The sequence below is a fragment of the Eschrichtius robustus genome, chromosome 20 (assembly GCF_028021215.1).
Source record: "Eschrichtius robustus isolate mEscRob2 chromosome 20, mEscRob2.pri, whole genome shotgun sequence".
Classification (NCBI taxonomy): domain Eukaryota; kingdom Metazoa; phylum Chordata; class Mammalia; order Artiodactyla; family Eschrichtiidae; genus Eschrichtius; species Eschrichtius robustus.
Window position 1 is genome coordinate 16,403,489 of NC_090843.1, and position 26,880 is coordinate 16,430,368.

Genomic DNA, 26,880 nt, shown 5'->3' on the forward strand with positions numbered 1-26,880 from the left:
CCAGTGGTAAAGAATCTGCCTTCCAATGCAGGGGACATGTGTTCGATCCCTGGTCGGGGAACTAAGATCCCACATGCCATGGGGCAGCTAAGCCCGTGTGCCACAACTACTGAGCTCGTGCTCCTCAACAAGAGAGCCCACGTGCTGCAAACTAAAGAGCCCATGCACTCTGGAGCCCTCACGCCACAACTAGAGAGAGAAAAAAACCCACACGGCACAACTAGAGAGAAGCCCGCGCGCCATAGTGAAGAGCCCTCACCACAACGGAAGATCCCGCACGCCTCAACAAAGACCCCTTATGCTGCAACTAAGACCTGATGCAGCCAAAAAATAATAAAGAAAAAAAGAAAAAATAGAAAAGCTAAGAAATATGCGGGATAGAAGGAGTACTGCTTTGTGATTTAGAAGGGCAATCAAGCTAAGTATACATCTGAAAGAAATCTCACATGAATTCATAAGGTGCATGAACAGGATGTCTGCAGCATGATTTATGGTAGCAGGAGTTGGAAGAAATCTGGGTCTCCATCACTGGGAATCCCTGGGTAAGATGCACCATGCACCATGAAAGAGTGTGTAGCAGTTAGAAGCAAAGGATTAGATGCATACACAGAAGAAACATAGTGACAAGTAAGAAATTGAATGAGGTATAAGCCACGATAACATTTCTATAAATTAAAAATATATGCATACAATCTCACTGATATCGTATTGTATATGAACGAGCTAAAATTGAAGCTCCAAGGAAAGAAAATGCTTATTTGTGACTTAGCTAGATAGGTACAAGAATTTATGCTAAAACTGAAACTTCTCATAATGCAAATCAATACACATTTTTCTAACATAAACACACAGAATATTTTAATTATAATCAACAGTTCTATGTAAATTGGCTGCAAAAACGACAAGAAAAGTTTAAATGTTTTGCTGGTGTTAATAAATCTTAGAGTTGCTTTCCAATTTATGCAATATCTCTTTGAATTTCATGTTAATAATACTGATTGACACAAGAATTGGTAAATTTACTTAACTTGCACATAGTTGTGAAACTGACATGCTTTTGCTTCAAAGTCAAATCAATTCTAAAATGAAGCAATTTTTTCAATTTGGATGCAAATATTAAAAGAAAATGATTTTTTTGGTATTTGATTCAGTTACTGGAAAATTTTAAAGTATGTTTGGAACAACTCATGTACATGAATCTACTTTTCAACTGTGAATTTTATGAAATCTAAATACAGATCAAATATTTATGATGAAAATTTAGCATCCAAATTGAGATAACGCTATAAGAGTAAAACACACACTGGATTTTGAAGACTTAGGACCAAAAAAAAAAAAAGAATGTAATATATCTCCTTAGTAATTTTTTATTGATTACATCTTGAAATAACATTTTGGGTACACTAGGTAGAATAAAATATATTAAAAATCTTAAAATACATGCATACTAGAAACATTACCTGTTATTCAAGAACACATACAAACAAAAGAAATACACATTAAAAACATCTGATGGTTGCCTAACGTTGTAATGTCCAGCGTAGTTTAGATGGGAAGGGTAATGAGATAAAAGGGAAAAAATAAACAATTAAACAAGAGAGGCCTTGCATGAACCATTGATGAAAGAAGGCTATAAATCAAGGAGCGTGATTAACCCAGAGTCCTCTGTATCTAAGATTCCACCAAGGAAGGAGGAAAAAAGCAATGAGTCACCTGAAGTGTCAGAGACCCTTAAGGCCCAGAGCACCCAAGGTAAAGGCAGAAAAGGAGTAGAAAGGTGTCTAAAATCAAAATTTCAAGGACCATGGTAGCACCGGCTCTCAGAGCACTTAAATCAGGTCCTCAAACTTCGTTTCCTTGGCTGTTTTAGTTCAGGTGGAGAGAGCTACATGTGCTTGGCCTCATCATTCAACAGTCAGCCTAAATGGCTGAAGCTATTTTCTGTGCTGAGATCAAGGCAGTGCCGCCTGGAGACGTATCTGCCAACTGAACTGTGGGAGGAGGATGCTGGGGGGGCCCAACGACAGGTGGGTTAGAGCCCGCCTGAGGACCGAAAGCAGAGCGCAGGACAGCTGGTGTTTGGCAAAGCGATTTACAGATGAAAAGCAGCAGAGAGCAAGTTGGAATCCTCACCAGTCATCCAAACTGCATTCTCCCAGACATCCTGACAGCTGCAAGGAGCTTTAGAGACCCAGAGAAGAGGGGGTGACTTGCCCCAGGTCACACTGTGAGTCATGGCAGACCTGGGACAAGAGCCCAGGACACTAATCTAAGGTGACAGTGGGAGCTGGAATTGCTGATAGGGGTTCCCTCTGGGAAAGGCCTGGCCCCCAAGGGAGCATGGAAGCAAGAAGGCATCAATGAAAGAGCTGGCCTGGCGCCTACAGCATGGATGGCTCTCAGTAAGGAGGAGGTGACTCAAACTCCTAGCAGGCACTTGTTCTCAGCATTTGGGGATGTGCTTTCAATGCTAAAGATGATTCTCTTTTCTCGGTTTCCCTTTCCACCAGCTTCTTCTTTTACTTCTTGAATTCTGACTTCCCCCCTAGCACTCCACTGGTGACTTGTCTGTGGCTAGATCTGTGGTCTTAGATATCTCTAGGCCTTCTCTGCTGTACTTACAACACCAAAGATGTCACTGACCCTCCTCTCCTTTATCTCCTTTATCTACATTACTCTCATTCACTCATTCAACCAACACCTAATGGGCACCCACAGCGTGCAGGTATGTTTACTAAGATGAGTGAGAGGCTTCCGCTGGCCCCAAGGAGCTCACTGTCTGGTGTGGAGGATGCAGATATATAAACAGAGTTTTAATATAATGATAAATAGTCTCACAAAGGTTTTACAAGGTATAACATAACCCCAAAAAGAAAGCATTTAGTTCTACCTGAAAAATCTATATCTCCAGTGCCAGCTTCTTTCTTAAATTGTTCAAGCTTCACATTTTCAATTGACCTTTGGACATTTCTCACCTGAGGCATTTCAAACTCAGTATGTTTTAAACCTAGCTTATCACATATCTCCCAAATCATATATTTGTGACACAAAAACAAACCAAGAATAATAACAAAGTCTATTTAAGACCACTATGGTGTATACTCAAGACTGGAATAAATCAAGTCTGTGTTTAATCCATTGCAGTGCAATTTATTTAGAGAACAACGAAAGTCTCTCTAGAAACTAGAAAAGGGAGAAATAAAGAATCTATTATTTGGTTGGTGTCCTCTCCAAATGATACAGATATTTTTTGTCTAGCAGTCAGACATATATGTCCCTTCTGAGGAAAAGTAGATAATAGCCAGTAAGATCATTCAATTAGCTCTTTTGGTTTGAAGGCTATAGTCACCAAGCTGCCTTCCGGTTAGAAGGTTAGAATCTTAATGCCCTCAGGAGAAGGAATTGGATAAGAATATTTCTTACTATAAATGAGTAATTCGGAACCATTTCCATTTTCCATCTTTTTTTCAGATTCAACCATCTAGGATCCTATCATAATAGAAATTTAGAGTTGCCTAGACTCCCTAGCAGCCTCTCTGCTGCATTCCTGGTCCCTACTCTCTCCTCCAATTCACACAATCCTCAGCTGTTAGCATAATCTTTCTCAAATTCCATTCTCATGAGGTCACTCCCCAGCTCAGTCACCACCAGCAGCTCCCTTGGTCTATTTTATCAGTCTAAAGTCATCAGCCTGGAACCCAAAGCTTATCAACTGTCCCCAACACCATCATTTCAACCAAGTTTATACAGCCTCCACTCCAAACAAGCTAATTTGCTTACCATTGATCTCTTTACCTTTGAGTCTGCATAGCCCTCCTAGCCAAGATGCATCTTCTGATTATCCTCAACACTTCAGACACTGCCTAGACTTTAAATCCCTCAAGGACATGTGGGCAAGGCCAGTATGTTCTCTGGGTCCAGAGAGGGGGAGTCAAAAAAGCATCAAGTTATGACCAATAAGAGATAAGTTAAGTGGTCAAATCATTCAATCATCAGATATTCCAAAAATTTATAATATTTTAATATATCTTCATATTTGTACAGCGCACTGTGCTAGGTGGTGGGGATATCATGGAAAGTCAAAGTCCCTGCCTTCAAGGAACTTACAGTAAACAAATATAATTAAAATTACCATACATACTATGAAGGAAAAGAATGATGACTCTGTGAGAGAGAACAATAGGATGGAGCTAATTTGAAAAGATACATGCACCCCAGTGTTCATAGCAGCACAATTTACAATAGCCAAGACATGGAAGCTACTTAAGTGTCCATCAACAGATGAATGGATAAAAAGATATGTGTGTGTATATGTATGTATATGTATATATATATATATATAAAATATATAAAGGAATATTACTTGGCCATAAAAAAGAATGAAATATTACCATTTGCAGCAACATGGATGGACCTAGAGGATACTAAGTGAAGTAAGACAGAGAGACAAATATTATATGATATCACTTATATGTGGAATCTAAAAAATAATACAGATGAATTTATTTACGAAATAGAAACAGACTCACAAGGCGTAGAAAACAAACTTATGGCTATCAAAAGTGAAAGGGGAGGGAAGGGATAAATTAGGAGTATGGGATTAACAGATGCACACTACTATATATAAAATAGACAAACAACAAGAATTTACTGTATAGCACAGGGAACTATATTCATTATCTTATAATAACCTACGATGGAAAAGAATCTGGAAAGGGCTTCCCTGGTGGTGCAGTGGTTAAGAATCCACCTGCCAATGCAGGGGACATGGGTTCAAGCCCTGGTCTGGGAAGATCCCACATGCTGAGGAGTAACTAAGCCCGTGCGCCACAACTACTGAGCTTGCACTCTAGAGCCTGCGAGCCACAGCTACTGAAGCCCGCACGCCTAGAGCCCGTGCTCTGCAACAAGAGAAGCCACCACAGTGAGAAGACCACGTACCACAACGAAGAGTAGCCCCCGCTCACCGCAACTAGAGAAAGCCCACGCACAGCAACGAAGACCAATGCAGCCAAAAATAAATAAATAAAATAAATAAATTTATATATATAAAAAAAGAAAGTTGAAAAAAAAGAATCTGGAAAGATATATATATATAAATATAGATATATATAACTGAATCTCTTTGCTGTACACCTGAAACTAACGCAATATTGTAAATCAACTATACTTCAATTTTATAAAAAAAGAAAAAGGATGAAGCTAATAATTTAGATTACGTAGCACACGGAATATTCTGAGGAGGTGATATTAAGGCTGAGGCCTGAAGGATGAGTAGAATTTAACCAGTCAAAGAGAAAGGGAAAAGTACTTTAGGAAGAAGAAGTAATATTTGTCAAGGCTTACACTTTAATCACTCAGTCAATATTTTTTAAACATCTACTAAATATGTAATGCTTTTCAAAGAACAATATAGAGAAATATAAGACTTGGCCTTCCCTTAGCGAGACAAGACATAAATAGAATAACCAATTGTATTAGTCTGCTCAGGATGCTATAACAAAATACCACAGATTGGGTGCCTTAAACAACAGAAATTTATTTTCTCATAGTTTGGAGGCTAGAAGTTCATGATCAAGATGCTAGCAAATTTGGTTTCTGGTAAGAGCTCTCTTCCTAGCTTGTAGTTGACTGCCTTCTCGTTATGCCCTCATATGACATTTCCATGGTGATGTGCATGTACCAGGGAGGGCAGTAGAGAAAGAGAGTGAGCTCTCTGGTGTCTCTTCTTATAAGGACACTAATCCTATTGGATCAGGGCTCCACCCTTATGATCTCATTAACCTTAGAGGCTCCATCTGCAAATACAGCCACACTGGGGGTTAGGGCTTCAACATATGAATTGGGAGGGGAGGGGGACACAAATATTCAGTACATAACATCAATCAGTAAACAAAAAATAATAATAGGAACGGGTATAGCACAGGGAACTACTCAATGCTCTGTGGTGACCTAAATGGGAAGGAAATCTAAAAAAAGAGTGGAGATATATATATATATATATGTAACTGATTCACCTTGTTGTACAGCAGAAACTAACACAACATTGTAAAGCAACTATACTCCAATAAAAATTTTTTAAAAATAATAATAGGAACAGAATGAGTTTATTCTATTCATTCATTAAACAAATAAGAATGAATACCCATCATGTACAGGCATATCTTGTTTTATTACATTTTGCTTTGTTACCTTCTATAAATTGAAGGTTGTGGTAACCCTGCATCAAGCAAATCTATTGGCACTATTTTTCCAACAGCATTTGCTCACTTTGTGTCTCTGTGTCACATTTTGGTAATTCTCACAATATTTCAAACTTTTTCATTATTATTATATTTGTTACGGTGATCTGTGTCCAGTGATCTTTGATGTTACTACTATTACTTGCTGAAGTATTTTTAAATTAAGGTATGTACATTTTTTTAGACATAATACTATTGCACACTTAATAGACTACAGTACACTATAAACATAACTTTTATAAGCACTGGGAAGACAAAAAATTCGTGTGACTTGCTGTGTTTTGATATTTGCTTTATTGTGATGGTCTTGAATACAACTCACAATATCTGCAAGGTATGCCTGTACCAGATGCTGTATTAAGGGTGGAGAATACATCCTGCAACAGGCAAACAAGGCTTCTATCATGGAGCTTATAGGCTAGATAGGAAGTAATCACAGTAAAGGGTGATAAGAGTAATGACAAGTATGTTAGCACTCGAGCAGTAGCAGGGATAGGCAACCTATCCCTGTATTCCAATACATCAGAACAAAATCTAAGGAAGTATATTTGGAGGACGGGCAGAGATAGCCAAGTGAAGAGTGGAATTAGAGTGTTCTGGACAGAGAGAGCAGTATATACAAAGACTCTGGGGCAAGAAAGTGGGTCAAGAAGTTCCATGTAGCTGGTGTAGGGGAGAGAAAAAACCTTTTCCCTCTACCCTCTTATTTTCAGGGTCTGGGGCCTTGCAAATTAAACTGACAAAAGACGGGTTAACAGAATTTTAAAAAACAACATTTTATTTACACATGCAACATGCATATACACGGGAGAATTCAGTGATAAGTGACTCAAAGAGGTGGTTAGAATTTGGGGCCTACCTATCACCTTAGCAAAGGGCAATATATTTGTGGAGAAGTAACAAGACAAAGAAACAGGGTTTGGGCCTCTAGGGGTGGTAAATTGTGGAAAGGTAAATAGATGGGGAAATGAATGGAAGATAAAGGTTATTTTAGTAAGGGTTTTTGGTACAGAGCCAGCTCAGTGTCAACCCTCTGTCTCCAGTGATAATGGTTGTTTTCCTGCTCCTTTTATAGGAGAGGGGAGAGGATACACCTTCACAAAGGGGAATTTATGTCGTGCTTTTAGGCAGATAGGGGGAGGGCAAAAAGATTTATGTTTGCTGCCTTAACTGCTTTCAGTTCAAAATAATCCTCATGCCAAAGTGGCATTTTCTGATCCCCTTCGCTGGAATATATAGTATAAGAGGCAGACAGGCGACTTAAGGCTGAATGAGGAGGCAGAGACTAGACCTTGGACAGTCTTGTAAGACTAGTTAAAAGGTTTGGACTATATCCTGAGAACAATGGGAAATCCTAAATTGGGGCATGTAAAAAGTTAATAAACTGAAACTTCAATTAAAATGGAGTTGGGAGGGCTTCCCTGGTGGCGCAGTGGTTGAGAATCTGTCTGCCAATGCAGGGGACACGGGTTCGAGCCCTGGTCTGGGAGGATCCCACATGCCGCGGAGCAACTAAGCCCGTGAGCCACAATTACTGAGCCTGCGCGTCTGGAGCCCGTGTTCCGCAACAAGAGAGGCCGCGCTAGTGAGAGGCCCGCGCACCGCGATGAAGAGTGGCCCCGGCGCGCCACAACTAGAGAAAGCCCTCGCACAGAAACGAAGACCCAACACAGCCAAAAATAAATAAGTAATTAAATAAATAAATAATTAAAAAAAAAAAAAAGGAGTTGGGAGACCAGAAGAGGGCGTGAGAGCAATAGCAGAGCCCAACAGGAAGAAGAAAGACTTCCTCTTCTTTCTTGGCAAGAGCTCAGCCAATGAGAGACTGTCACAACTCAGCCAAGGAAGAGCCATGGACTTTTTGTTTACTATAGCCCTCCTGACTTCCTTTTCCCCTCTATAAAAGAGTTCTTCTTCTCCATTTTTGCTGGGGACTTTCATGTGGCTCACCATAGTTGCAGATCCTGAATTGAACTTCTTTGCTGATCCCCAAAAAACCATTTTTTTGCTGAAGAAATAACTGGCAGTCTATTTTTTTATTTTTATTTTTAATTTTTAAAAATTTATTTATTTATTTATATTTTGGCTCCGTTGGGTCTTCATAGCTGTGCGCGGGCTTTCTCTAGTTGCAGAGAGCGGGGGCTACTCTTTGTTGCGGTTCGCGGACTTCTCATTGCGGTGGCTTCTTGTTGCGGAGCGGAGCGCAGGCTCTAGGCGCGCCGGCTTCAGTAACTGTGGCACGTGGGCTCAGTAGCTGTGGCTTGCGGGCTCTAGAGCTCAGGCTCAGTAGTTGTGGCGCACGAGCTTAGTTGCTCCACAGCATGTGGGATCTGCTCAGACCAGGGCTCAAATCTGTCCCCTGCATTGGCAGGCGGATTCTTAACCACTGTGCCACCAGGGAAGTCCCAGTCTATTTGTTTTAGGTCAACAGTGGGGAGGCTTAGCGAGGGGGGTCCTGACATGATTAAACTTGTTTTTGGAGGTAGGTGAGACTTGAGGCAGGAAGAGACATGAAGGTGTATATTTAGGAGGTAAAATTAGTAGGGCTTTGAGACTGGATGTTAGGGCTAAAAAAAGAGAGTGGTTTCAGGTTTGGGCGATGGAGAAACTGGGAAAGGTAATACTTCAAGGAAGGTAATATTTTAAGTATGAGGAACGAGGAGTTCCATTCTGAACAAAGTATTTGTGAGACATCCCGTTGACAGCTAGGCATTTAGGTCTGGAGTTCTAAAAAGAGTCTGGCTGGAGATACAGATTTTGGAACAATTTTAGATAAAAAATTGAGGCCATGAGAATGAACGAGTTTGCCTAAGAAGAATGTGTAAGATGAGAAGGCCTAGAACTGACCCCTGAAGCTTTCTAATGTTAGGGGTTCTGTAAAGGAAACTGATAAAGAACAGAGCAGTAGGAGGAAAATCAGGAGACTGTGTGATCAGAGATGCCAAAGGAAGGGGATGATTTGATGAAGAGAGAGGAGCAAAGATGGGGGGGGAAGCTTCACGGTCAAGTAGTATAAAGAGGATAAGAGGCAGCGTGCAACAGGGACAAGAGAAGCGTACAGATAAGGGGCACTGAAGGAATTCAGAAGAGTAAGCTTACTCTGGCTATACCAGTGGGCCTGCACCTTGCCAATGATACCATGTCTAGCTTCTTGAATAGTTCCCTAAACCCTGGTTTCCAAATCTGATTGAATATGAAACAGACCAAGAGGCAGGCTAAGGAAAAGGATAATTTATCATGTTTGGAATAATGCTTATTGTAACCTAACTCCACTTGCCAGCTAAAGATATGTTGATAATGGGTGATGGCAGGATGCTCAAGTGGTTGCCTCACCTCACGGTGAGTTTAAGTAGGTCAATCAGGAACAGAAAAGGAAGTAAAAATGCTCTAAAAGAGTCCATCAAAGCACAACTTCAAACAATGTGGTCTGAATGGGCACAAAACCGCAACAGATGTGTTAGCCCAGTGAACAATGGTCAGAAAAGAGATGCTCTTTTTTAGAAAAAAGAAAAAAAGGGCGGGGGGGGGGTGAATTTTAGGCAAATTCTAAGCTTAAGAGCCAGAGTGCTAAGCATCACAGAGTCTTTAAATGCTAAGCCTAGACACACATTTTCACACAAAAAGTACCATCTTTATATATCCTGTGTTGTGAGTTCCTACATTTAAATTTACAAGAATCAAATGCGCAGGTACAAGACATGGCAGCATGTTATGTGAAACAGCGCTATGTGTGTAAAATAACCAAAAGCTTAGCATGAGCAGTCATGTGACTGTTATGCACATACAACTTTAGTCCACTTTGATAGAAGTCATCCAGATAGTAAAAGCAATAGTCCTATTGCCTTCTGAATTCATTTGACTAAATCTGGAGTGCTGTGTTCAGTTAAAGCATCACATTTTAAGAGTAATATCGCTTACCCACCCCTGTCTTTCCATTCCCACTGCCAGAGTCTCTCATCTCACACCTTGTAGAGTGTTTCCAAAGATGGTCAATCCCTCCCATGGCACATGCCTTTTGCAGTGTCATTTTGCCATTCTTACAGACCTAGGCCTTAAGGGGTCTCACAGCTTCTGTTTCTGCCTTCTTGGTTGCCAGCCGCCAAGTCAAGAAGCTGGGATTAGACTACTGACTGATGAGAGGTCATGTGGAGGAGAAATGGGGGGCTCAGCCAACAGCCAGCACCAAGGCCCCAAACATGTGAGTGAAGCCATCTTGGATCTTCCAGCCCTAATCAAGCCAACGATGGTAATAGTCTGTATCTATGCTATCCAGTATGGGAGTCACTAGCCACATATGTGTATTGAGTCCTTGGAATGTGGCTAGGGCATCTGAAGAGCTTCATTTTTAATTTCACTTGAATTTAACTAAACTTTAGCTAGTGGCTACCACACTGGACAGTGTAGAACACTATTTCCACTCTAATTCATCCAGCATAAGCCTGCTAACAGAACAGGGCATATGGCAGCATAAAATCAGTTTAGCACCTGCCCTTTATGGGGCTGTAAGTACACAAGCAGTGACTAGAGATGTCTGGTGGTAAAGGTTATAGCTCTGTTAAGTGTGTGAAGCAGTGCCAACTGGTGTTTAAAACAAAACAAAACACTCCCCCACAACATCACCCAAAGGAAGGGAGTGACCCATTCTAACCTGATTTTATCTGAATAAAATGTGAGAACCAGAAAGGGAAATTTCCACACAAATGGAATATACCATTGAGTCCCACATCTACCCTAGAGATGTCCTGATTAGGACATCAACCTTTAAAAACTGTTTTCTTCAACCATATGGTTACCAAAGGGGAAAGGGAGGAAGAGAGGGAGAAATTAGGTGTGTGGGATTAGTAGATACAAACTACTATGCACAAAATAAACAACAAGGATTTACTGTATATCACAGGGAACTATATTCAGTATCTTGTAATAACCTATAGTGGAAAAATAATCTGAAAAAAATATATATATATGAATCACTTTGCTGTACACCTGAAACCAACACGATATTGTAAATCAACTATACCTCAATTAAAAAAATATTGCAAAGACTGTTTTTCTCATCTACCAAAAACCAAAATTTTAATCGTTCCCTGTTCACACATTTCGGGGGTAGAGGGAGCAGGAAGGAAATCTGAGAGCCTCTTACATGTGTTAGACACAGTCACATACATTAATGCACGTAGTTCTCTTAATGGTATTTTTCAGACTAAGGAAATAGAAGTTCAGAGAGGTTGTGACTTGCCTAAGGACCTAAAGCTAAATTAGTGCAGAGATAAAATTCAAATCCAACCTCCAGATTTCCCAACACACCACAATGCCTCTCTTAACAAGAATAAAAATTTCTGCTCTCCTGAGATTTTCCGTGATCTGGCCACCTAAATACTCATTTCCAGTTAATGTCTTAACTCTTACCGGATTGATCTCATTCTACATCCTTTCACTTTCTCCTTTCATTTCTTCTAAGTCTACCCATCCTTCATAACCCAGTTTAAGTCTGAAACTTTCCTCATCCCAATGCTAATTAATTTCCCTTTCCTCTCCTCTGAATTTTTACGTCACTTATAATGGGCACCACATAATGTAGCATTCTTTGTTACATTACTTTTCGTTAAATAGACCGTAATCTCTTTCAGGACAGAGGTCATACTAAATCTCTGAAGAATGGCAATCTTTCCAATTTCCTATTTCCCTTTGAGCCATGAATAGGTAGTTCTGGAATGGATGAACGCGACCTAAACTCAACAGACAGATACTTCTTGATTAATTAAAGTCAGCCCCAAACTCTCGAGCTTAACCCTTTGCTTAATCTACCGCGCACCAGTTAATCCAGCAAGGTTGAATGGCGAACCGAGACCTCAGCCCGGCCACGTAACGCTCCCAGCGGACTCCCGCACGCCACGCCCAGCCTATTGGTTGCCGATTAGGCGTGCCCCAGCCTAGGGTGGCCGATGGGGCGCGGCGTGCGTGAGTGAAGGCGTGGCCGAGAAGAGGAACCTACGCTCTGGATCACACTCGGTAGTCTCCGGTAGTCCTCGACAACTTCCGGCAACGGTCTCCTCCTCCGCTGATTCACCTCGGGCATTTCCGGTCTCCTTCGGGCCTTTTCGTCTGGCTCCCGCGCGGGTCTCTCCACTTCGGGTTTTTCCGTGTCCCGCTCGGAGGTACTCGGCAATCGCTCGGCTTCCCCCATTCCCCGGTAACGGTCGCTGGTGAGTTTAAATGAGCCGGGGCTGGCCGGGCCGGAGCCGCTACGGGGGGGGGCCTGAGGCACTGCAGAAAGTGGGCCTGAGCCTCCAGGATGACGGTGCTGCAGGAACCTGTCCAGGTAATGGTAACCGTCTTCTCTGAGGCTTGGCTCTCAGCCTCGGTCGGGAAGCAGCGTATGGCCACTCCGCGGCCTGGTGCGGCCTAGGCCCAGCTGCTTCTCCCGCCTCCCCTCACGCCGGCTCCTGCCTGTCTTCTCGTCAGTTCCGAGGCCTTGCCCGCAACCTCAGCCGTGTTACCTCTGGCCCTACGTTACTTCTTCCCCTTGGTGTGAGCGGAGTTCGGCAATTAATACCTCCTTTCCCCCCGGGCCAGCGTCCGGCGAGCCCCTCCTGTCAGCCCAGCGGCCGGGCCCCGGCCGGCGTGAGGCATGAGGGGCCGACAACTCGCCCCAGGTGCTCTCTTGCCGAAGGATGTTTGGGAGGCACGTTTGATCAGCGATTGTACGATCTTCATAACGGTGGGGCAAGTTTGCAGGACGAGTGTTGGTTTTGTTTTTGTTTTGTGTGAGAAGGTGGAGGGAGGGTAGGATCGGTGTTTTTAATACTAATTTCTATTTTGGTAACAGACTTTGTAGCCCACGTTGCTTTTCTCGCTCAGTAAATTTCCCTCTGGACAATGATCTGCGAAGAGAACCCCAAGGCCCAGTGCCGAGGCGCAAGCACCTATACAAGGGGAGAGGGTGGAAACGGCGAATTGGGTTTTTTCCATGACCTGTGAGGGGGATGAGGAGTGTTTTATTGTGCCTGTGTACAGGGCGTGCAGGAAGTGAAAGACAAATGATGGTTTTTCCATCCATACCACACCAAGGTATGCTTTGACGCACAGTGCTCTGTTGGCATGGAAGAAACACTATTGGATTTTTAAGTGTGTGCAGCAGTGCCAAGTCATTTCCCCCCCGCCATCTGGAGAAACTGAATCTTTTGTCCCTTGGTGATGGACCAGGTCTGTGAGACTTTCACCCTATCCTGTGATCTTTGACTTAATTAGAAGAGTTGACCTCTATCAACTGCTGTCATTGAGTCATGGACTTTCTTTATTTTGAAGTTATAAAGCAAACCGATTTTAGAAATTGCTTCATATTGCCCTTAAAGACCTGTGATGTCAAATAGTAAATATGTTAATCCATCACTCCTTCCATATTTCCTTAATTTTTCTTCACAGGATGAAATATCAACTTCTCCTAGTTGGCTCCTTCTCCAGCTCTTTACCTATAGCAGCTATTCGTTTTTTAATTAATGTAATGTGGGATTCTGTCTTAGGAAGTTTACCTGTTTGTACATTATACTGGTGCTTTCAAAGCTATTTCACTGGTGCTTTCAAAGCTATTTCTTTCCATCCAAATTTCTCTTACTAGTAAAGAGTCTCTTTTTTAAGATTTTTTTTTTTTTTTGAGGCCTAACATGAAATTAGAAGTTGCTGTCTATACCCTCTTAAATGGATAAGCAGATCACTCAAGTTGTTTAATTTCTGTTTCATATTTTTGTTATTTTGTCTTAATGATACAGTTGCCCTATAGGTACAGCTTCTAAAATGATAAACTAGTTTTATTGCTAGCCTATAACCACTTTTTAATAACAATTTCAACTTGCATAAAAACATGGAGAAGAAAAGAAATATGTAGCCAACTCCTTGATAGTACCCATCAGGTTTTCTCTTTTTCCTTAAAGTACTCTTAGCAGTAATGCATTTAGGTATTTTTAAAGCTTAAGAGTCAAATTTGTCTCCCCCGCCCACGCACACTACCTTTGTTTATTAGATTTGGGGACAGAGGTAAGAAGTTTTAGGATATAGCTAGGTGAGAATTTTGGTTGTAATTTTTAGGATAAGAAGTCATTCAAGAAGGGATCTGGAGCAGTAGGAGGAACAAGCACCTTTGGCTACGATGATAAAGATAAACTGATCAGGGATAGTGCTGAAAACAGGAAGGAAGAGTAAGGAAGAAAATAAAAATAGAACAACTAAATAAGATACTTTTTTTTTTAAACTATGATAAGCAATTGCATGTATTTGTAGAGGAATGAGAGTAAGTTGGAAAAGCGTTTCCTTTCTAGGGATGCCTCAGGGTTTGAGGTGTTACTAGGCATAGGGAAAAGTTGAGAGAAAAGATGAGCAACTGTTTTTTGCTTTTTCTTTTTTTAAAGTTTTAACATGGAATACCCAGGTTGATATGTCACATAAGCCTATATAAGTGCTTCCTCCAAATTATCTCTTATAGGAAATTGTTACTTTTGAGTCTTCGCAAAAAATCTCTCCTATTATGAGGCAGAAATTCTGTCAATTATTTTATTTTTAAAATAACTATTTAGGGAAGACACACTAGCCTAAGTGACTTGAATCAATGCTAATTTGCATGTTTATAAAATTCACCTGATGAAATTGATTTTTAAAAAGACATTTTATATAGATTTATCAATTATTCCTGGGGGTAGGACTTCACAGAAGTGTTGGATGAAGTTGTAAAAATCACCTTAGTAAGCAGTATAGTAAGTGGGTGCTTTACACATATAATATTGTTTTAGAGATTATTAGATAGTGAAGGAATACTTTTGGCTTGGGATAAGATGAACAGGGACAGCATCTAACGTGGATTCAAAAGGTACCATTTTCAAATAATAGAATTGAAGGTAGTATATTCAGGAAAATTGTGTTAGATGATTTCCACCACCCCCCGTAATGGCTTTTCAATAAAACTGTTTTATCCAACGAGAGTAGAAAAAAATGAAATTCCTAAATATATTTTATGCTTTAAAAAAATATATGTATGTAACTAAATTGATAAATCAATAGGCATTTGACTATTTGATCTTCATTGAAAAAATTTATATATTCAAGTTAGCTGAAACATTTTGCTTATAAAATTTTCTTTTGGAAAACAGATTACATTATATTTAGGTCCAATATAGTGTCTTGAAGACAGTGCTACATAGTACCTGAACTGAGAGAATAAACTTTGGGATGGGGAGGTAGAGGGGGAAGTCATTACAAATATGTAGTAATTCCTTTATGGACTAGTGTCCCGATACAGCCTTTGTGCTTATATATAGAGAAAGCATGAGACAAATAATCACAAATTAATAATTATGAACTGTGATAAGAAGGGCACTATAAATAGGGTGTTAGGAGAGAGACCTAATAGGAGGGTCCTGACCTAAGTCAGATTTGCAATTGGACCATCAATGTTCAGAAGCAGCCTCAATGATAAAAATCAAATTGGGAAGACTGTTTTGCACCTGCTATGTGCCAAGCACAGATAAAAGACATTCTAAAACCTTCTCTAAAAAGTATGTTAGGATAGTTCCTTTTGAGCAAATAACATTGAAGCTGAGTTCAAAGTTTGAGAAGGAAACAGTAGTTTGAAGAGCGTTATAAGCAGAGAAAACAGCATGTGCAAAGTGCCTAAGACACAGCAGAACTTGGCATTGGAAGAACTGAAAGAGGGCCAGTGTGGCTGGAGTTGCATAGTAATGGAAGGCCATTATAAGGAGTTCAGTTTTCATTCTAAGTGTAATGGGGAATCACTGAAGGATTTTCAGCCGTGGGTTGACACTATCTGATATAGATCTTAAGATCTCTCTGGCAACTGTATGTGAAAGGTCAGGGAGGAAGGAGGCAAGAGTAAACACAATCTTAGGATGAAGGTAACCTAGACTAAAGTGGTAGCAGTGGAGCAGGAAAGAAGTAGATAAATTCAAGAGATGTTTTAGAGGAAGAACCAATGAGACATGGAAATTGATTGTTTATGGGGGGATCAAGAACAGCTACCTGGATTTCATTTTGGGGGGCACCATTTAATAAATGGAGAATTCTTTGAGAGGAGACAAATTTGAAGGAGGACAATTAAGAATTCTGTTGTGAACAAATTGAGTTGGAGATATTTGTGAAACCAACCAGTAGAAATGTGGATATATAACCTCTAATCTTTTGAGGGGTCTAGTCTTTTTTTTTTTTTTTTTTAGAGAAAGGTCATTTTAAATTTATTTATTTATTTATGGCTGTGTTGGATCTTAGTTTCTGTGCGAGGGCTTTCTCTAGTTGCGGCGAGCGGGGGTCACTCTTCATCGCGGTGCGCTGGCCTCTCACTATCGTGGCCTCTCTTGTTGCCGAGCACAGGCTCCAGCCGCGCAGGCTCAGTAGTTGTGGCTCACGGGCCCTGTTGCTCCGTGGCATGTGGGATCTTCCCAGCCCAGGGCTCGAACCCGTGTCCCCTGCATTGGCAGGCGGATTCTCAACCACTGCACCACCAGGGAAGCCCAGAGGGGTCTAGTCTTGTTGGGAAGATAAGTATACTTAACAGGAACAACTGGATAATGTTACAAGTCCGTATGTGATTGCACAGATAACAATAAATACAGGAAAGAGAGATCCTGGTAGACTGGAAAAATGGGAACGGTTTCTTGAAGGAGTAGAACTTAAAGCTTTAGAAGGTGGAAAGGGTTTGGTAGGGAAGAGAGAATATTCTTGGCATGGAATGGCATGAGCAAGAGCCCAAAGTTGAGAATGGTGTTTAGGAACAGGAAAACAATAAAACTATAGCATTGGCTAGAATGGAAATAGAGGAGGAAAAGGTAAGGTTTTGCTAGCCAGGTAGAATCAGGTTACAGGGGACTTAACATCCAGGCTGAGGAGTTTAGATTTAATTTGTTGGTAATAAATAGCCATTATAGGTTTTTCAACAGAAAAATTATGTAATGAAAGCACTGCTTTGGAAAAATTAATCTGATGCTATTGGGAAGGAGGGACGAGACAAGATTTAAGGAGACATAAAGGCTAGTAGAGAAATCTAGTTACATGGTAATGTACATCAGGGTTTCTCAATCTTGGCACTATTGATGTTTTGAGCAAGCTAATTTTTTGTTGTAAGGGTACCGTCCTGTGTATTGTAGAGTGTTTTGCAGCATCCCTGGCCTCTACCCACTAGATGTCCCCTGCGTTTGTGACAACCAAAGATGCCCCCCAGACATTACTACATGTCCTTTTGGGGGGCAAAATTGCCCAGACTGAGAACCACTGATGTAGACCTGAACTAAATTAGAGTTCTAGAAATTAGATTGTAATGTATAATAGGAAAATTCCACAGGGATTTTTTTTCTTCATACCTTCTTATATTGTTCATTTCTTTTATGATCTAAAAAAAGATCTTTTATGATCTAAGAGAAAACTATTTTCTTTTTTGACAAAAACAAGAACAACACAAAACAATCTATGTGCTCACATTTAAGTCTGAATTAGTTGTACAACTTACAGAGGCTTGTGTATATTTAAAATAATATTTTATATTTAAGAAGAGCAAGCAAGTAAGGAACTTTGCCATTTAATTTCTGTGGTGTTGATTTAATTATCTTTAAAATCAGTGTAGCCTAGGACTGACCCATTAATTTAATCAGTAGGACTTCTCTTTTAAACTTTTTTTTGGGGTCAGTGGTGGTGTTGCTCTGTTTGGCTTCATAACCTTTCGCAGCATTTCGTCCATCTGGCTTTACTTTGCAGAACTCCTGAAGTGATTCACTGAGTGACATTCTTTTAGGGGCAGGTTTACACCAGCAGTTGAGCAGTAGATGAATAACAAGGGGGCTAATCTTAGCCCTGTCTGTCATGAGCTACCAATTTGTAATGCTTTAGAAAATAGTTTATTCCCCACTCCATTCCCCCAAAAAGAGATACATAGCGTCACTCAGATGCTTGAGCAGAGTGGTGATGGAAGCTGTATGTGGCAAGTTTTACTTCTGGGATGTATGGGAGTTTTTGTTGCCTGCCTTCACTGTCCCTTTCTGACCCTCTTAAGAATTGGTGATAAAGGAATGACATTGTTCTGAGCAAAACTTGATTTTAAATCAGGAATGGATAGAACTCTTGAATATGATACTTTTTTTCTCTTTCATTTATTTAATTTTAAAAAGACAGAAAGAAAGTCAAAGTTCTAGGAGTTTTTGGCCATAATATTTATGTGCCAAATTTTCCTGGTGATCAATATCACTAATGTAGCTGGTGAATCAATCACTTGGTCTTTTGTGGCTTATATGTTACAAAATAAACAACTGTGGCAGATATGATGAGAGATGTTACCTAATACAAACTATAAATTATATTTATTGAATTTGTTTATATTAAGAGCTGGAAAAGCAAAAGGTTTTAAGTGCCTAATGCGTGCCAGTCAGTATACTAGGAGCACCATATCATTTCATTTAATCCACACAAGTCCAAAAATAGAGTTCCATTTTTCACATGAGGAAATTAAGGCTGAGAAAAGTTAAATAATTCCCCAGAGTCACACTGCTGAAAGTGCTGGCACACACATTTGAACACAGGTCTCCAACATCAAATCCTGGGTATATTCTTTCTACTCACCATGTTCTTTTAGTAGGTTCTTAGGAAATCCCCATATTTTATAAAGGAGTAATTAGGTGGTAATTATTTGCATTACAAAAATAATTCTATGTACCATGGAGTTTCTTTCGAGATTTCCAGAGATCCTTAACTATTGGACATATAATAATACAGAAAAACTTAAGGCTAAGACTAACATAAAATGCTAACAGTGGGAGGACTGCCAGAGGTAAAGGCCATTTGTTTATTCATCCACCATACATTAGTTAAGCACCTACTTAAAAAGTACGTAATAAATGCTGGGAGTATATAGTGAGCAAAAACAGATGTAGTCCCTACCTTTCTAGAGTTTATATTATAGTGAGGAAGACATTACTCACATACTCTCCTAAATATGTGTAAAATTAAAACAGTGAGAAGTATTGCAAAGGAAAGGTACTTGGTGTCATCAGAGTGTATAAGGATGCCTAACCTCATCTGGGTGTCCTAAAAAAGCCTTCCCTGGGAAAGAAGTCCAAAGAATGACTAGAATTTGCATATTTTGAAGGAAAGGAGGGGGTGTGCCAGGCAAAATGAACGGTATGTTTAAAGGACCTGTGGCAGAAGGATAACATGGCAGATTTGAGGAGCTGAAAGAAGGTCGTTGTGGTAGCATGGAAAGCATGAGAAAATATGATACAAGATGAACAGAAGAGGTAGGTACAGACTATACCACACTGCCTAGTTTGGTGGCTTTTGCTTTTATCATTAAGAACAATGAGAAGCCACTGAAGGATTTTAAGCAAAGGGGTAATATGATCAGATCTGACTTGTGAAAAGCTCATAGGGAGAGAATGGATCATAGGGTAGAAAAGAATTCAGAGGGGCTAAGTAAGACACTCTTAAAGTAATCCAGGGGAAAAAAATGGTCTGCCTTTAAAAGTAAATGCTTAGGGGACTTCCCTGGCAGTCCAGTGGTTAAGACCCTGTGCTTCCAATGCGGGAGGCGCAGGTTCGATCCCTGGTCGGGGAACAAAGATCCCACATGCCACACCAAAAAAAAAAAGTAAATGTTTATTAAGTTTCTTCCTTTCATTATTACTGCAGTTGCCTAATTTAAATGAGTATCATTTTGGGCTTCCCGGGTGGCGCAGTGGTTAAGAATCCCCCTGCCAATGCAGGGGACAGGGGTTCGAGCCCTGGTCCGGGAAGATCCCACATGCCTCGGAGCAACTAAGCCCGTGCGCCACAACTACTGAAACCCGCGCACCTAGAGGCCGTGCTCTGCAAAAAGAGAAGCCACTGCAATGAGCAGCCTGCACACCACAACGAAGAGTAGACCCCGCTTGCTGCAACTAGAGAAAGCCCATGCGCAGCAACGAAGACCCATCGCAGCCAATAAATAAATTAATTAAAAAAAATTTTTTTTAATAAAATGAAATAAATGAGTATCATTTTGAAAGATACCTATAGGCATAGTTTCAGAACCCTAGGTCATATATGATCTGGTAGAACACCAGAAGGCCAGATCAGTTCTTTTGGGGGTTTAGAATTTAGCCAGGCACTGTGCTAGGCTTATCTCAGAGGTAAGTATTTTTATCCTTATTTTACAGATGATTAAAGCTAAAGCTCAGAGAATTGACTTGGTCATCTAGATTAGTGTCCGAGGGATCTTTATCTGCCTTGGATTGAGGTGTGGAGATCATATTAAGTATTCAAGAAATAATTGAGTCAAATTAGGTTTGAATACCCTTTAGCTGTTGTTTTCTGAATGACTGTTTTTTTGAGTTATTCTATCCAAATGTTGAAATTCTCTGAGGAAAACACAGTTTATCGCATTACCTTTTATCTATCTCTTTGCTGTGTTGTAGTATAGAGGAAATATAGATTAGATAGCAGTGATTCTGTAGTATGTTTAAAACCTGCTATTATATTCACTCCTTGCTAACACCACATATTTTTGTTCAAAGGTTCAGCTTCCTGACTGTTTGATAAGAAAACAAAACCACAGTGAGCACAGTGACAATGACCAGATAGGTGCCTGTAGAATAATACCTGACTTATAATTTCTCATTGTCAGTAAAGACCTGAAAATTCAAAATGTGAAGGCTTTGTGCAGCCTACCTGAAGAACTTGATTTTCTCAAATTGGTTCAGTTTTTTATGGTTTTTTTTTTTTTTTTTTTTTACTGCAATCAGGATCATATAGCAAACAAAGTAGATGCTCAATAAATATTTACCAAATGGATGAATGATGTGTTTCAGAGGTGGTAGGCATATTGAATAAGATGATAAGGAAAATGATCTAAGTAGTACGGAGACATGATCTCAGCTGCCATTTACCAGAAAAATCTGGTTATCTTCCAGGTATTTATAGATCACACCACTGAGAGATTTTATTGCCCCAAAACCTGATGTATTCCAACCCCTCGGTCAGACTGACCCTTATCTCCTTACCAGATTCTTGGTTCCTTTATAATGTTTTGCTTATTGTATCAAGGAAGAAACAGCTGGATGTTATTCTGTATTTTTTTTAAATTAATTAATTAATTTATTTTTGGCTGTGTTGGGTCTTCGTTTCGTGCGAGGGCTTTCTTTAGTTGCGGCGAGCGGGGGCCACTCTTCGTCGCGGTGTGCGGTCCTTTCACTATCGCGGCCTCTCTTGTTGCGGGGCACAGGCTCCAGACGCGCAGGCTGAGCAGTTGTGGCTCACGGGCCTAGTTGCTCCGCGGCATGTGGGATCTTCCCAGACTAGGACTCGAACCCGTGTCCCCTGCATTGGCAGGCAGATTCTCAACCACTGTGCCACCAGGGAAGCCCTGTATTTTTTTATATTGCCAACATTAATGTTTTAATCATGTTTATAAGAATATCTTATATTTTACCTCCAGATTGGGTTACTAAAAGTTTATAGGTCAGGAAGTGGAAAATAGATTCAGAGTTTTAAAACATTAATTCAACAAACTTTATTGAGCATTCACTATGTTTAAAGACAGTTATCTAGGATAACTAGGGAAATAACTTAGTTAAATAGAATAACCAGGGAATTATAGAGAAAAATAGAATCTGGCTTTTGCCCGCAACAAGTTGCAACCTAGTTAACCAAATAATATAACCAAATCTAATAAAAAGCCTGATTTTTTTTTAAAAGTATAAACAAAATTGTCTAGGACCTCATAGGATGGAGTAATTAATATTGCATGGGATAGATCAGTGAAGGCTTCATGAAAGGAAGAGACCATGTAAGCTGAATTTTGAAGAAAGGATGACAAATTTCAGGAGATAGAAGTTAAAGACAAAGGACAGCCCAAACAGAGGTGAAGACTCTGAAATATGAAAATACAGCTGATGTTTAGGGCCTGATGGAGCTTTATTCTGTAGATGTTTATTGTGTAAGCTTTGTGGGGCTATCCAAGAGGAATCATTAGCAAGTTTTGATCAGGGAAGAAGACATGATAGTGATAACGATGAGGGCAGCAGCTAAAATTTATTGAGTAATTATTAGCTATGTGCTAGGAACCATTGTGTACTTTATTGGAGTCTCATGTTTTAAATTAAGAGACTGAGTCTTAAGAGACATTGTTACTTGCCCAAGACCCAGAACTAGTAAGTCATGGAACATGAATTTGAACCCAAGCCTCTCACTATTGTCTCATGTTTAGCAGTGATGATGTTTTTGTTTGAGGAATTCTGGGACAGGATGGATTACATTATAGCCTGTAGGTAGAAAGACCACTTAGGAAACTAAAAGTTTACAGGAAGGAAGATTCTGTTACAGACTGGGACTAGGAGAGAGGGGATAGACCCTAGGTACTTTTCTTTATGTGCAGTTCTACAAATGATGGTTAGATTCACTAACCAGCCCATTAAAATCTTTTAAATCCATAACTTACGCAAATTGATTTACCAGTACAATTGTTATTTCATGTATACTTACCCAACGTTTCTGACCTTGTATGGTGAAGGACTTTTTGAGTTTCAAACGAGGAGTACCTCTCCTAGTCCTGGCAGCAGCAGTGCTCCTCAAGGCACTAGTACTGCTGTAGTCTCTAATATGCAAAAGAGAAAGCACGTGTCTAGGTCAGTAACTTGTCTCTTCCCCTTTCAAATATCTGAATTGAATTCCATAAATATTTATTGAACACCTTTTATGTATTGGGCTCTAATACTGTCTCCCATCAGCTAGACCAGTGATTCTTAGTGAACCAAGATATTTGTGAACCCCAAACACTGTATACACGTTTTCTGTATATATGTCCATGTGCTTTTTTCTGGGGAGGAGGTCCATAGCTTTTATAAGTTTTTCAAAAGAGTATACTATAAAAGGAGAGAGAACCGCTTACCTAGAAAGTAGAAGAATCGTTCTGAACCCTGAATGCTTACCAGTAAAAAGGTTTAAAAATAAGGATATCTAAACTCAATCCCAGCTTCCAGAGATTGTGATTCAGTGGATTTGAGGTAGAGCACCACAAGAAGGGGTTGATAGCCACTGATCTAGACAGGAGTAACACTAAAATGCACTCTATGAGAACAGAAACTATGTTATTTATTGTGTGCCTAGAGTCTAGAACGTGCTGGCACACAGTAGACACTCAGTAAATATTTATTGAATGAATGAATATTAGAGCTCTCCAGTGAAGAAAGCTTTATGAAGTAGATATTATTTAAGCTGGGTCTATAGGGATGAGGAGGAAAGCTTTATGAAATAGATATTATTTAAGCGGGGTCTATAGGGATGAGGAAGAAAGCTTTATGAAGTAGATATTATTTAAGCTGGGTCTATAGGGATGAGCAATTTATAAGAGGAGGTAGGTGAAGGAGCCCACATTCCCCAGTGAAGGAAAAGGAAGTACAGAGACACAGAGGTCTAAAAGTTCATGGGGAGTTGAGGGAGTAAATTCAGATATGTTAGGAGCCATACAGTGAAGAGCCTTATCTAATACGTTATGGAGTTTGCACTGTGGGCAGTGAGGTTTTATTACTTAAATTAGACATGTTAATTTGAGTATTATATGCAAGGCTCTGTGCTAAGAGTTACCTTGAAACTCTCTATGTTTGTATATTTATGTTCTTTTTCCTCCACTTACAGGCTGCTATATGGCAAGCACTAAACCACTATGCTTTCAGAGATGCAGTTTTCCTTGCAGAGCGACTATATGCAGAAGGTTTGTAATCTATTCATTTCTATAGAACAGTAAAAGAATAAAATATATAGAATTCCATCACTTTTTATGACTGTAACAAGATTCTGGGTATTCCTTTTTTTTTTTTGGCCACGCCACGCGGCATGTGGGATCTTAGTTCCCCGACCAGGAATAGAACCCGTGGCCCCTGTATTGGAAGCACGGAGTCTTAACCACTGGACCACCAGGGAAGTCCCCTGGGAATCACTTTTGTTTTATCTTTATGGTTGACACTAGTTCATAAAAATATTTCCGAGTATCTGTGTAGCTCCTTATATGCTACTTTTAATAACTGTGTAGAGTTGCTTTGGGTTTTACGCTATGGTTTACTTAATCATGTTCCAGTCTTTAGGTATTTTTTCCCAGGTTTTTTATTAGAGTCTATATTCTGTGGCTTAGAGCATGGGTTTTGAGCCTACAGCCTTAGTACAAACCCTAACCCTGTCACTTAAACATGCAGTAGTATACTGTGGGCAAGTTACTTAATGTCTGATTATTTCAGATTTCTCATGTATAAAATAAAGATAATAGTAACTGTCTCATAGAATTGAAGAATGAAGTGGTATATTTAAAGCACTTGGTACAGCCTTCTGGCATGGTAATAAATGCTCAGTAAACATTAGCTGGTAATGTGTGTTTTGTTTCCGTCATTAATTATTATAATCCTCTTTCTAAGATGCTAAGATAGATGATTATGTACAGCTTTTCTTTTAAGTCATTTCCTTGGGTTATATACTCTAAAATGGAATTTATGAGTCAAAAGATGTGATCAGTTCTACAACAAATTACTTTTTGCCCAGTTGATAACCCAGCAGAGAGAGGTGTGATAATCAAGGTGTCACCAATAGTGTAAGACTTCCTTCATAGTCCTATCAATATCAGATTTACCATTATAATGTATTTTTGCTTACTGGAAAATTGTGAGGTATTTTGTCTTGCATGTTTATAACTGTGAAGGATTCTGGGTATTTTCTCAAGTGTTTGTTTTAATTTTATTCTATTTCTGTGGCTGTATCTTTGTTTATTGCATATTTGCTCCAGATTCTTTGCCTTTTAATCTTAATTCTATTGATTTTTATTAATCTGATATTTTAAATTGTTATGTAGTTGAACTCATCAGCTTTATCATTTAAACTTTCTCCTATTGCTCCAGTAGCTGGAAAATTGTCATCTTTCTGAACTCAATAAACATATAGTTCTTGGTAGTTTAAAAAAAGTTTTTAAAAATTTCTGCCACAACTAAGATCCAATGTAACCAAATAAATAAATAAATAAAATATCTTTAAAAATTTTATCATAGTATTATTACTTAATTTAGTCCATGTTATTTATTAAATAATTCCCCCCCCACCCCACATGGTATCTTACTTGGTTTTATATTAAATTTTTATTTATTTATTTTTTTATTGAGGTATAGTTGTTTTACATTGTTGTGTTTCTGCTGTAAAGCGAAGTGGAGTTCCCTGGGCTATACTACAGGTTCTCATGTATTAGATTTTTAAAAAATGTTTTGCTCTGTCCCCAGAACCTCGCCTCTCTTTCATCAGTTAATTTTCTGTTTTTAACTCAGTATCATACTGTTTTATTATTAACACTTTATATTGTCTTTTAATATCTAATAACGCCTATCTCCCATCATTTTTTTTCCAATTCTTTCTTTGCTAAGAAGTCTTTACCCTTTTTTAAATTCTTTAATTTTTTCATGTGTATTTTACTACTGCTTTGAAATTTCACAAATATTTTGATCAGTGCTGACCTATATAAGTCTATGAATTAATTTAGGAAGTACTGATATCTTACTATCTTAAAGCCTTCTTAACCAGAAACAGTGCTGCCTTCTTTTTCCTCCAGTGTTTAACTCAGTTTTCCCACTTTATGAGTAACCTCCCATTGGATTACTTACCAAAATTTTTAATTTTTTTTATGATTGTAGGTAAGTTTTATTTTTGTGTGTCTGCATGAACTAGTAGTGGAACCTTTCTGCTCAGTTATATGATTTTACTCTAATAAAGTGCTTAGTAACCCAACTGCAGGCATAGAACGTAGATATTAGGGGTTTGCTAGGCATGTGTCAAAAAGGGACAAGGGATAAGAACATTAAGAATACAGACAAGATGTGGACCAGGAAATGTAAACTACATAGGAAAGTTAACACAGGAAGGGATTGGTAAATAAGAGGTTTTAGAGAGGTACTGGAAGTCCAGATGAAGTTGAATTGGGAGATACATGAGAATAACTTAGGAGAGGAAGACCGTGAATGAGGTGCAGAATTCTTTCGTTAATGAAGCAGAATGTCTTGAATTTAGTAACTGAGAGTTATGAGGAGAAGGTATGAATCTCAGGAGGAAGGGATTTCACAAAAGGACAAAGGGTAATGCTTGGAAAAAGTTGTGAGAAGCAAGGAGGAAACCAACGTTTCGTGGGATAGGAGGGAATTAGCATCCCCTTGGGAGTGCTGTCAGGTCCTCAGGGGAGAACAGGAGTTCATTGAGGAAAGTGAGGGAAGATCTGTTGAGCAGAAGTCTGAGGTCCAAATGAAAAGCTTTAGAAGAGTGAGAGGCTTAGAAAGAAGGTAATATAATAGATTGCCCTATTCTGCTCGATTATGTAAAAGCAAGGTTGATTGTGGATAATCTACTTATATATATTTTCATTGATACCTAGGCAGCCCCCATGTTTTGCTGACTTATACTTCTTTCTTTTTTTTAATTTGTTTATTAAAGGGTAGGCAGTTTCTAGTTTATTATAGTTAGGTTCCAAAAGATTGCAAATTAGTGGTTTCAAATTTAGATGATCAGGTTTTCCCATAGAATTGAGGCAGGATTCCAAATTAATCCACAAAAAGCTGTTTAATGTTCTTTCTACCTGTGTCTGATAACAGTGCTTAACACT

General features: G+C 39.4%; 2 protein-coding genes across 8 annotated transcripts in view; one reads left to right on the top strand and one right to left on the bottom strand.

Moving 5' to 3' along the window:
• Positions 1 to 12,071, bottom strand: part of MYL4 (myosin light chain 4) — a 29,550-nt gene extending 17,479 nt beyond the window's left edge. Inside the window, exon 1 of the mRNA XM_068530357.1 lies at positions 12,055 to 12,071. The gene's annotated coding sequence lies outside the window, so the exon portion shown is untranslated. The remainder of the gene's footprint in view (positions 1 to 12,054) is intronic.
• A 337-nt stretch (positions 12,072 to 12,408) lies between these two features.
• CDC27 (cell division cycle 27) overlaps positions 12,409 to 26,880 on the top strand; it is a 56,949-nt gene continuing 42,477 nt past the window's right edge. For all 7 annotated transcript variants that reach the window (XM_068530817.1, XM_068530821.1, XM_068530818.1 and 4 more), the window contains exons 1-2: positions 12,409 to 12,561; positions 23,895 to 23,970. In XM_068530817.1, the coding sequence (XP_068386918.1) occupies positions 12,535 to 12,561; positions 23,895 to 23,970 (103 nt within the window). In that variant the 5' untranslated portion in view covers positions 12,409 to 12,534. The remainder of the gene's footprint in view (positions 12,562 to 23,894; positions 23,971 to 26,880) is intronic.